General features: G+C 49.0%; 1 protein-coding gene across 1 annotated transcript in view; it reads right to left on the bottom strand.

Annotated features, from left to right (window-relative positions):
- Window positions 1-8,330, bottom strand: part of LOC126996362 (uncharacterized) — a 44,704-nt gene extending 36,374 nt beyond the window's left edge. Inside the window, exons 1-2 of the mRNA XM_050856735.1 lie at window positions 8,256-8,330; window positions 1,279-1,386 (exon numbers count right to left, since the gene is read on the bottom strand). Of these exons, the coding sequence (XP_050712692.1) occupies window positions 1,279-1,386; window positions 8,256-8,330 (183 nt within the window). The remainder of the gene's footprint in view (window positions 1-1,278; window positions 1,387-8,255) is intronic.
- Between the last annotated feature and the right edge of the window lie 4,154 nt (window positions 8,331-12,484).

Genomic DNA, 12,484 nt, shown 5'->3' on the forward strand with positions numbered 1-12,484 from the left:
TGTGCACTGCGCAACGAACTGACTCTATAATTTAAGTTGTAAATTATTTTCCTCTTTTAAATAAGTTTCTCTACCGAGAGACAGTGCTGGTGTGTCGTTGCAGGCAATTGTACAATAAAATGCATAAGAAGAAGGTTAGGAGCATCATAGGCACTGCTGTGTTAAAAGTCGAGATCGCACACACCACCAGAATCAGTAATTCATAATTTTAGATAATGGGCATAATGCAGAAGCCTGATATACTGGCACTATTCATATGAGAAAATATTATGAATATGTAACACCGCTGCCGGGGCTATTATGCTCTTACTCATGGTGACCAGGACTCGGATTCCCAGGCGCCTCCATGGGCAGACTTGTGCTTCGCTTCAGCTCGAGCATCTCTTAATGACCCAAGTCGTGGCCCATCTTGTGTCGTTAATGTGGCACAGGTCCTGATGGGAAGGCCATTTAACACTAACGGCTGTTCAACGACCACTTCTGGAACTTGTCACAACATACTACTGACATAGGCACACGGGAGGGAAGGGGAGGGAATGTTGGCCGCCGGGAGGAGTACTGCACGGGCTAGAGAGAAACGCCGCTCAACGCCTACACACGAGCCAAGGATAGAAACCTAACAATATGATACACGTGCTCTATGTTAGCCAATCCACACGCATCATCCCAATTACTTCTCATTCCCGGGGAAAACAATGTAGGAAACTGAACTGAGACTAAAATATAATTACGTCATAATAGTACTAAGATCCGCCGCTCAACGTCCTGCCCGCTAGTCATGGTCGAAAACAGTAACAATATGAAAAGTTGAAAGCATGTATAAATCATGCATCACTATTATTTCATGAGTTGCAGCATCTCCTCACTCCCAGGGTTCTTCCAACCAGTGCACACACAGCTCTGGCCCCCTTGTTAATTTGTGCATCTGTCTGAACGAGGGGCGGGATTAGAAGGCACCGAAGGTGACTCCTTTACACGCCACCACGATCAACCACCGAGTTGATGGATTCTGTCAAACCCATGCAGGAATTCGAGTGCAAAACTGTACTGCATACAGATGCCAAAAAATAAATCTTACGAAATCCTGATTACTTCTTCCATTGTTCCGCGGGGCGGTAATGCTGGCCAGAGTGAGCCGCTTCTCTTGTTCATCCCGAATGCATCATTATCGTTAGTGTAGCGGCCGTTCCCATTCTTGTCACGTGTGGCGGCGGCCAATTCTGCCGGCCACTACCACACGCCGCCCGCTCCGCCCCTCGGGACGCGCGCCGGGCATACAAGGATGCGGGGGCTGTCCGGGCGTACAGGGGGGAGGCGGCGGCAGAAAGGAGGCGGCAGCGGGTTTGTGTGGCGGCTGGGGCTGGGGACGGCCGGGGGAAGCAGAGGCTGTGGAACGGGGAGGGAGCGGTTGCGGAGAGAAGGTATAATGGGGAGAGGTAAGGCTCGTAATGATGAGCTTAAAGATAAAAAAAAGGAGAAACAGTAAACACAGCAATCACTGGGCACACACACACACACACTCACACACACACACACACACACAGATGATCCTCCAGAGTGTATATACAAGGCTCAGGGATGCGCCCTCCTCCACCACTGCAACACACACACACACACACACACACACACACACACACACACACACACACACACACACCCGTCGGGCTACTCCGCCTCGCCGTTCCGCAAGTCATGTCATCCAGTTGACCCCGGCCAGCCAGGCCCCGCGGCCAGAGGGTGAGGGGACGCAGGGACCGACGCACCGCCAAAACAATCTCTGAGTTAAGTATAATGAGTTACTCTTCTAGTGCTCGTATTGCTATCGAGTTCCCGCGTAGCGTTGCCACTGACACGCTAAAAATACGAGTAAATTCTTCAAACATTATTATTTGCTGTTGCTGGGATGATCAATTAAGTAATGATATAAATAATAAGTTAGTAACTCCCTTTTTATATCACAGAGGGCAGTGTGCAACACCGACCTCAGCCCCTATACACATGCTAGTCTCGGACTACGCTTAATTATAATGCTCTGTTCATGTGTTTCTCCGAGTAAAACAGAGAAGCCATTTCTATTGGAGCTCCTAGTACACACGACCGTTCAGGCTTCCACTGACCGTCACAGAGGGCTGCATAGTCTAAATTTCTTCCTCAGTGTCCAGCTATTCCTGGGAAGTCATTCATCTACGACACTTCCAGTGATTCTTGCAGACATTATTTTTGGTTGTTATTTTGGGTTTACTATAAAATTCCGGCCGCGCCACCAACGGACAGAATCAACCCCAAGTACCCCTAAAGAGGCTGCCGGCGGAATGGCGTGGAGCTGCATATAGAAAAACAATCTACAAACAAAGCAGCACACCTTCAGGAGGACCGAAACCAGTGCCCACAAGGCAGAGTTGATGTCTTACATAAAAAAATCCCACCCTGATCACAGCTCCGCCCAGTCATAAAAGAGTGCCTACCATTGAGTATTCACATGTGTATGGAGTGTGCGCCTCATATACATTGACTACTGTCTAGCCGTACGTGTATGCTTGTATCTTCCTAGTCCGTGTTCGAAGCTCTGACATCTTAATTACAGACTTGGAAGAAAAAAAAATGTAGCCAACTGAGAATTTAAATCATGAACATTAAGGAGGAAAAGAACGGTACTGCAGCTGCAGTGACGACGTCAATTCAAATTTCAACCAATTTCAAAGGCACTTCAAGGGCGAGTCAGTTCAAGGTTTAAATAAATTAGTGTTCAAATCAGTTAAAGCAAAGTCCAAAGTTCAAATTTATTCAAGGTCAAAAAGTTCAGAGTTCAAAACAGCTCAAGGTGGAAGGACAGATTAGAGGGTGAATAAGGTCAGTTTTTGGCCTTGACACGGGGACAGACAGGTCAGGGAGGCTGCCTGCACCAAGGCCTTGTTCCGTACGAGGCACAACACCTAGACAACCGAGGCACAGGTGGGCAAGGCGGCTCTGACGTCAGGTAACACATGCCGCCCCGACACCATCTTTATTACACATGCAGCCCACGCGCCCCAGCCCCGGCCCCTGACCCCAGCACACCCTCCCCGACCTTCCACACCCTTCTCGACCCTCACTCTTTTCCAACCCCGTCACCCCAACACATGCAGGCCACGCGCCCCCACCTACCCTCCACTCACCCCAGCACACCTTTCCTGACCTTCCACACCCTTCTCGACCCTAACTAACCCTTCCCAACAGTTCCATGACCCTGACACGCTATCAGCATTTCCATACTCTCCATACTCTTCTGACGCCACACATCTTCCTTTCCTGACCCCAACACAACCTTCTCAACCCTCACAAGCCCTCCCCAGTCCGTCACTAACTCCAACACACCTAATTTGGCCTTCTACAGTCTTTTCAACCCACACTATAACTTACTGTGATCTTCCCTCCACGGACATTAAACATTGTCCCTGATTTTCCTCCCACTCCCTGGCCTTATACACCTTCCTTCCATGGCCGTAATATATATATATATATATAAATATATATATATATATATATATATATATATATATATATATATATATATATATATATATATATATATATATATATATATACACACACACACACTTCCAAACCCTCACATACGCAACCTGCCCTTAACACACACACACACACACACACACACACACACACACACACACACACATACACACACACATTAGCCATGCCCCTCACAGTCGCCCCATGACACGCGCAGCCTATGTATGGCTCTTTTACCAAGGCGGGACGGTGCAGGGCAGGAAGGGTGCTGCTGCTCGGTTCGCCAGGCAGTATACCCCAGCTTTCCCCTCGCCCCCCCGTCACCCTACTGCAGCTCCTCGCCCACCCGTCACCCTACTATAGCTCATCACCCTCAGTCACCCTACTACAGCCCCTCGCCGTCAGTCACCCTACTACAGCCCCGCGCCCCCCGTCACCCTACTACAGCCCCGTGCCCCCCGTCACCCTACTACAGCCCCGTGCCCCCCGTCACCCTACTACAGCCCCTCGCCCCCCGTCACCATACTACAGCCCCTCGCCCCCCGTCACCCTACTACAGCCCTCGCCCTGTCACCCTACTACAGCCCCTCGCCCCTGTCACCCTACTACAGCCCCTCGCCCCTGTCACCCTACTACAGCCCTGTGCCCCTGTCATCTTACTACAGCCCTGTGCCCCTGTCACCCTACTACAGCCCTGTGCCCCTGTCACCCTACTATAGCCCCTGTGCCCCCTGTCACCCTACTACAGCCCTGTGCCCCTGTCACCCTACTACAGCCCCATGCCCCCCGTCACCCTACTACAGCCCCGCGCCCCCCGTCACCCTACTACAGCCCCTCGCCCCCCGTCACCCTACTACAGCCCCTCGCCCCCCGTCACCCTACTACAGCCCCTCGCCCCCCGTCACCCTACTACAGCCCCGTGCCCCTGTCACCCTACTACAGCCCCAGCCCCTGTCACCCTACTACAGCCCTCGCCCCTGTCACCCTACTACAGCCCCTCGCCCCTGTCACCCTACTACAGCCCCTCGCCCCTGTCACCCTACTACAGCCCCTCGCCCCTGTCACCCTACTACAGCCCCTCGCCCCTGTCACCCTACTACAGCCCCTCGCCCCTGTCACCCTACTACAGCCCCTCGCCCCGTCACCCTACTACAGCCCTCGCCCTGTCACCCTACTACAGCCCCTCGCCCCCCGTCACCCTACTACAGCCCCGTGCCCTGTCACCCTACTACAGCCCCGTGCCCCTGTCACCCTACTACAGCCCGTGCTCGCCCCTGTCACCCTACTACAGCCCTCGCCCTGTCACCCTACAGCCCCTCGCCCCCCGTCACCCTACTCCAGCCCCGCCCCCGTCACCCTACTACAGCCCCTCGCCCCCCGTCACCCTACTACAGCCCCTCCCCGTCACCCTACTACAGCCCCTCGCCCCCCGTCACCCTACTACAGCCCTCGCCCTCCGTCACCCTACTACAGCCCCTCGCCCCCCGTCACCCTACTACAGCCCCTCGCCCCCCGTCACCCTACTACAGCCCCTCGCCCCTGTCACCCTACTACAGCCCCTCGCCCCCCGTCACCCTACTACAGCCCCGTGCCCTCCGGCACCCTACTACAGCCCCTTGCCCCCGTCACCCTACTACAGCCCCTCGCCCCCGTCACCCTACTACAGCCCCTCGCCCCCCGTCACTCTACTACAGCCCCGTGGCCCCCGTCACCCTACTACAGCCCCTCGCCCCCCGTCACCCTACTACAGCCCCTCGCCCCCCGTCACCCTACTACAGCCCCGCGCCCCCCGTCACCCAACAGGCAGGTTAAGGCTTCCCTCTTACAGGCAATCCTACAGATTACTCAACAGTCTGTCAGGTGCTATCATGTGACTTTTCATTTCTTAACTGTGTCTCTCTGTCTGTCTTTGTCCGTCTGTCTGTGTGTGTTACTGTGTCTGTCTGTCTGTCTGTCGGTTGCTCTCTCTCTCTCTCTCTCTCTCTCTCTCTCTCATTACACATATTAATTTACCCTCGTAGAATGATCAACGAAACATTTCAACAATACAGTCACAAACAATTAAGGCAATGGGGAGCAGGATAATTGAGCAGCAGGAGCGACACTTGCACCTCTGTAATCTATAACAACATTTCGTTTGGTCCCCTTCAGCACTTATTGAATTGTGCGTCTCTGGTGGATCTTCACGTGCCCTTCTTCCACTGGCGAGGGTGACGCAGGGAAGAAAGGTCACATGCAGGAGGAGTTGTCTTTTAATGGTTCTACTGGCTTCTGCTTCTGTGGGGGAGGATAGACGGGTGCTTTCCGCGCTCGTGTTTTGTTTCCCTTCCCGTACAGTCTATGAGGTTCCAGACCCCTACGAGGCCATGGGGCAGCACAAGCACCTAGATCGAGAGGGGGGTATTCTGAGCTCTAATAAGTGAATGGCGTGGTACTCCTGGGTGAGCGCGGCAGCAACTTGCACAGAAGACAAAGGCGGTGAAGTACAGATTTCTCTCTCTCTCTCTCTCTCTCTCTCTCTCTCTCTCTCTCTCTCTCTCTCTCTCTCTCTCTCTCTTGTCATTTTCCCTCATCCCCTTCTCTCTCTGTGACCTGCTCTGCCTGTCTATCCCCAACCCCCTTCGTCTCTCGCCCACCGTATTCCTTCACACACACACACACACACACACACACACACACTAAGCCTGCGTATCACATGTTGCATCCCTCTCGTTTCCACTCGGTTGGTGTATAATCGCGAGCTACACATGCCACCGAGAGCCATCCATCCGTCCAGTGTGTCCTTGGTGCGCTCTCTTCTATTTCCTCCCCTTGAATGAAGCTTAAAATAGAAGCTGAGGCGCAGTAAATGTAAGACAAGTCCTTGTGGTATAGGTCAAGTAAGTGTTTGTGCTGCGAAGCCTAATCGCTCTTTTCTTCCTCTTCACCGGCTTAATGATCTACGCTTTTTCTTTTTTTACTGCTTTCAATGAGTGTGACAAAACAGAAGAAATGGAGAAACGTTTATTTTAGCACTTTCATCGTCTTGATCTGTGTGTGTGTGTGTGTGTGTGTGTGTGTGTGTGTGTGTGTGTGTGAAGGTTAACATCGATTCGTCAGGCCGTGTGAGGTGCGAGGAGAAGAATGAGGAGGAGGAGATGAAGGACGACGACGACGACAACAGGAAGGAGGAGGAGGAGGAGGAGGAGGAGGAAGTGCGGCAACAACCTAGCCTGCCTTGTCCCCCTTCTTCCCCCGTCCCCAAGCCACACCCTCTGCCTTGCCTCCCCCATCTTCAAACTTGTCTTTGATGAACCCCCTCCTCTCTCTCTCTCTTCACCCCATCTTTTCCCTGCACAACTCTCGCTCATCTCTGACGTATCCTCATACTTTCTCTTCCCCTTTTCCTCCTCATTCATGCCACATCCATCTCCTTCCTAAGACATTGCTTGGGTTCATAGCGTGGCATTCCGAATGTAAGGCGCCGGGAGTAATGTTATATTTGTACAACTTGTTGATGCGACCTCATGAAGTACGCGATGCAATTTTGAATACGAGAACATGAAATTACTTGGGTGTAGCGACGCTATTAAAAATGTCATCATTAAGGGTAAAGGCTATTAATCTCTTAACAACTAAGGGGAGATACAGGTATTTAAATACTTGAATAAGTTCAGTAACGTCGATCATTCCAGGTTCTCTGAGCTCAAATTAAGCCGTGAACTAGAAATGACGGTCTACTAATTCAAACGAGGCGATACAGTACATACATCGGCAGGAGTATATTTCCTCGAAGTGATTCATCCGCAAGTAAAATAACCTTCCCGCATTAATGCAAAATTTTCAAATTATCAAAAATCACCCAATCGTTATTTACTTGCGATGGAAGCGAATTTAACGTTGGCTTATCTGTTCTGCAGCTTAATTACTGACGAATGACATCACAAGTGGTAACCTTGTTTTAAACCAACAGATTTTCTGTTGCCAGTTCTTCCGTTTACATGTTTCCTCTCTTTTTCATCCATCGACTATCCGTACTCCTCCCTCCCTCCCCACCCATCTCCAGGCGTCCCTCCTCCCCTTCCTCACTGTCACTCACCGTGTCCCGAAATCCTTCTACAACGCACCTTGTATGTTACAATACTCGTTCGTCCCACCTCAAATCCCCTTTCAAGTCCCACACCCCCAGGTCCCTCACCACCAAGTACCCCTCCCTCCCTTTCTCCCTCGCCCTCACCCAAGAGCAAGAGCACAAACTGGAAGAGTAACCGGAATACCAAACAACAGAGCAAGGCTGCTGCTGGCTGGGGGTGCGGGGGCTGAGGAGGGGCGGGGTTGGAGGCGGGTACGGCGGGCACCGCTTGCACAACACATTGTTGAGATAAATTGGAGTTTATGAGCGCACTAGAGCTTATCTTTTTTTTTCTTCTTTTTTTCATTTTACGTGTTATTCAAAAGTTATTTGGTTTATTGGAGATCAACATAATCTCATAAAAGTAGAAGTAAAACGCAGAGCAAACACACACACACACACACACACACACACACACACACACACACACACAGGCATTGGAAAATATCCCACTATCGTCAGGCTCCTCAGCCTCTTGCCTCTTCCCTCCTCCCCTCCTCTCGTTTTCCTTCTCTCCTCCTGCCTCCCTTCCCTACACCCCTCCCCTGAACCTCCTCTTCCCTTCATAAAGCAACACAGCAACTCTGGGCACCTCGGAATTTGGGGTTATAAGTCATGCTGCGGCCGCCGTTACCCTGATGCCAAGTTCTTGTTGCTGCTCACTCCCTCCCTCCGCCAGCCCCACGCCAGTCACAGGGTACACACGCATGCCTCCCCAGCCTTTTCGGGGAACAGACGAATATTGATAAAGCACCAACACTAAACTTTAGACAAGGAGAAATCAGTGTTCACTCTCCCTTCTGTGATCAAGAAGATATGGCGAGAGGAGGGGGAACGGGGGGAAAGAAAAAGTGAGGGAACCATCTGGGAGAAGTATAGGGAAACAGATTGGGATGAAGGTCGATGGTGGACCATTCTCACACAACATTAATACCCTTCCAGTAAAACTATAAAACTGCAGTAAATGAGGACGTAACGATTGAAAATGGGTGCATAGCTAAAGATGATTGCATCTCAATCCTATTAAAAGGCTTAAACAATATAAAAGTAATTACGATGACGAAGGACATGTGCAGCAAGAACAAGTCTGCGATAAAGATAAAAGTCATTCCTATGCAATGGCTTGGAATAGAATAGGAAGTAAAGTACGGAAGCGTTGTCGTAAATAAAAAATTACCATACGCGCAAACAACGAGCCGAGGCCGACCACCAACACTACGACGACAGCCCAGCCCACATGAACAAACGGGCCTCCACAAACACACAAAAACCGGGATGAGTAAAAATACGTCCATCAGCCTCAATCCATCACCAGCTGGCCGGACAGACAGACATACAGACAAGCTTCACGGCCGCTGAACAGGACAAGACAACGCCACAAGGCATGAAACTGTTGATGAACGTTCCCTCTTCATGCACGGTGGATAGATACACGTTTCTGCTAAAGCAGACACACACACATACGCACGCACGCACGCACGCACGCGCGCGCGCGCGCACTGACTGACTGACTCTCTCTCTCTTTCTCTCTCTCTCTCTCTCTCTATATATATATATATATATATATATATATATATATATATATATATATATATATATATTTATAGTGCCTCGAGCTTTTACAGGGTATTTTTCGGTTAAAGGAGATATGCTGGGTATATTTCCTATCTAAAAACCGACCCTACGCTCACTACCCTACTTATATAAAAATTACAGTAATTTACAATATACATGGAGTATACGTAAGCCTACTGAACATATACATGTCTTTTATGCCAATGTGCACAGCTGTCGGCCGACTCCATGTCACTCCTCAATGTGCGGCTTTTACACCCCCGTGTCACTACCACACGCAGCACAAAGCCACTTGTGTACGCCCACTTTGAATTTCTGAACCCCACACCCCGCAACACTTAGGTCGTCCGGGCACTTGTCCAAGGTCAGGAATTCATTCCACCACCGCACATATGCTCTCTCTCTCTCTCTCTCTCTCTCTCTCTCTCTCTCTCTCTCTCTCTCTCTCTCTCTCCTCACGATGTCTTAATTAAGGGAATGTTCCATGTCTTACGAAGATCGCTTTCTGTTTTGCTCGATGCATTTTACTTGTCTTTTTGTCTTTCACTTTCCTCCTCCTCCTCCTCCTCCTTCTCTTTTTGTCTTAGATCACTCATCTTCTGCGTAGCTTTTTTTTTTTTTCATCATTTATATCCTCTTACTCCCACTTCTGCTCCTCCTCCTCCTCTTGTTTTTCCTGTCATCGTCACAACCTTCTTGAAAACATCACGCGGTCTCTCGTTACCGACGCAGTCAAGGTTGGAGAGGCTCAAAAACACACACGGGAAGCTGAACACCAACTAAAAACAGTTAAGGGCACGGGACGACCCCGGGCTTGAGGTCTGGTGACGAAGAAGACGAGGCAGGCCACGGCGGAATAAAATAAGAACAATAACTATCAGTGCATGAAGAGAGAAAGAAAGATAACATGGGAAAGGATGAAAGAAATGAGATACTAAATATATATGAATCCTTGAAAGAAATATTTTTGCGAGACTGCATGAGCGTGTGTGTGTGTGTGTGTGTGTGTGTGTGTGTGTGTGTGTGTGTGTGTGTGTGTGTGTGTGTGTGTGTTTTTGTTTTTGTGTGTCAGTTCCGGTCACCTTGACGAAGCACACCTGCGAAGCCGCGTTGGCTGACACACAACCCAAAGCACCGACCAATCACAAGCCACTACACACACACACACACACACACACACACACACACACACACACGGCCCAGTAGCTCAATGGTTAGAGCGTCTGCCTCACAACCAGAAGGACCGGGGTTCGATTCCCCGACCGGGTGAAGATATGTTAACATAAGAACATAAGAACGCAGGAGTCTACAATAGGCCGGTAGGCCTGTACGAGGCAGCTCCTTCGACCCTAAGCTCCCGTGTATCTAACCCCACCTAATATCGCTGTCCATGAATTTATCGTCTATTTTTGAATGTGACAATTGTATTAGCACTCACCACGTGACTGCTAAGCCTATTCCACTCATCCACCACCCTGTTTGAAAAACCAATTTTTGCCTGTGTCCCTGTTGAATCTGAATTTATCCAGTTTAAGCCCATTACTTCGTGTCCTACCCGGTTCTCTTACCAACAAAACCTTATGAATGTCTCCCTTATTAAAGCCCTTCATCCATTTATAAACCACGTGTAGCCCCTGTTCACCTAGCAGTGAGTAGGTACGCGACGTAAGGCGAGGAGTTGTGACCTCGTTGTCGCGGTGTGTTGTGTGTGAGTGGTCTCAGTCCTACCCAAAGATCGGTAGTATGAGCTCTGTGCTCTTCCGGAGGGGAACGGCTGGCTGTCTCGAGAGACCCGGAGCAGACCAAGAGGTGAATTACACACACACACACACACACACATCTGCACACATTCTAACATTATGAATACTGATGTTTAAATGCTATTACGAACCGATTGTGTTTATATTAAAGTTTATTTTTATTATCCTACTTTTCTGGATATCTGTTGCATGTTTTCCTGTGTAGCAACTCATTATCATCAGCATTTTCGTCCGATAGTTATTCTAAATACATTACTTGAAGGATGCTAAGCAGTACTAATAGTAGTAGTACTAGTAGTAGTATTAGTAGTAGTAGTAGTAGTAGTAGTAGTAGTAGTAGTAGTAGTAGTAGACTAGTAGTTGCAGTAATAGTAGTAGTAGTAGTAGACTAGTAGTTGCAGTAATAGTAGTAGCAGTTGCAGTAATAGTAGTAGTAGTAGTAGTAGTAGTAGTAGTAGTAGTAGTAGTAGTAGTAGTAGTAGTAGTAGTAGTAGGTATAGCAGTGAAAGCAGAGGTCGTGGTTTTAGTAATAGTAGTTTTTCAACATACAAACCACACACGTACACACAAAAAAATCAATATTTACCATGTTCCCACGCTCCTACAGATGTCTCTTCATGTTTACCCTTCTTTCTCCTCCTCCTTCAGCATCATGTATATAGTTATTGGATGAAGCAAGAACACCACACAACCACCACCACTCTTACAGCTCTTGATACCAACACGCGCAGCTGCCGGCTCGCCTCCCGGATGCCACCCCGCCACCGCCGCCTCGGGAGCAAGATGCATTCCTGTAAAAACTCGTGCGTTCCTGGCGCTGCGAAGACAACTAGAGAGAGGAAAAATATTTCCTCAAAGCTGAGAGAAAAACAAACACGAAGACTAATCAAAGGCAGTAAAATCTTTTCAACATAGTCACGTTTTTATCTTTCTATTTTTTGTCTCCTTTTTGCCTTGATTTGTTAATTTATTTATTTCGTAACTTATTAAAAATGGTATACTTAATGAAATTTTATCTAATTGTAAAGGAGATTTATGACATGTCCGAATCTTCAAATGGAAGCTGTTGATTAATTCCACACAACGTTTATTGACACCCGTATTATCTGCGGTGTAGTTTTAATCGACTTTAATTTCCTTCCACCCTTTCCAGCCACCCTCACGCTCCGTCCGTCCCTCCTCTCCCTCAGATCGTGATGGAGTTGATTAGGTAATTCTATTATGCTCGTGCTTCTTTCACGTCGCGGGACTTCTCTCGTAATTACACGCGACGGACGGCGGACTTATTATATCTAGTGCCTCGTCTTTGTTCGTCTTTGGTGGTCGGTAACTTCAATTCGTGTATTATTTTTGACGTCCTTTTGCTGCTACTACTGCTGTTTCTACTATTACATAGGTTACAGCAACAACAATAACAACAAAATTAACTTCTTCGACTACTACTTCTACTACTACTAATATTAATACAACATTGCGTTTAGTGTTCCGTTGAGCCAGTCTTCCCTTTACGATGCTACCCGGCTGACTA

The sequence above is a fragment of the Eriocheir sinensis genome, chromosome 10, assembly GCF_024679095.1.
Source record: "Eriocheir sinensis breed Jianghai 21 chromosome 10, ASM2467909v1, whole genome shotgun sequence".
Lineage (NCBI taxonomy): Eukaryota > Metazoa > Arthropoda > Malacostraca > Decapoda > Varunidae > Eriocheir > Eriocheir sinensis.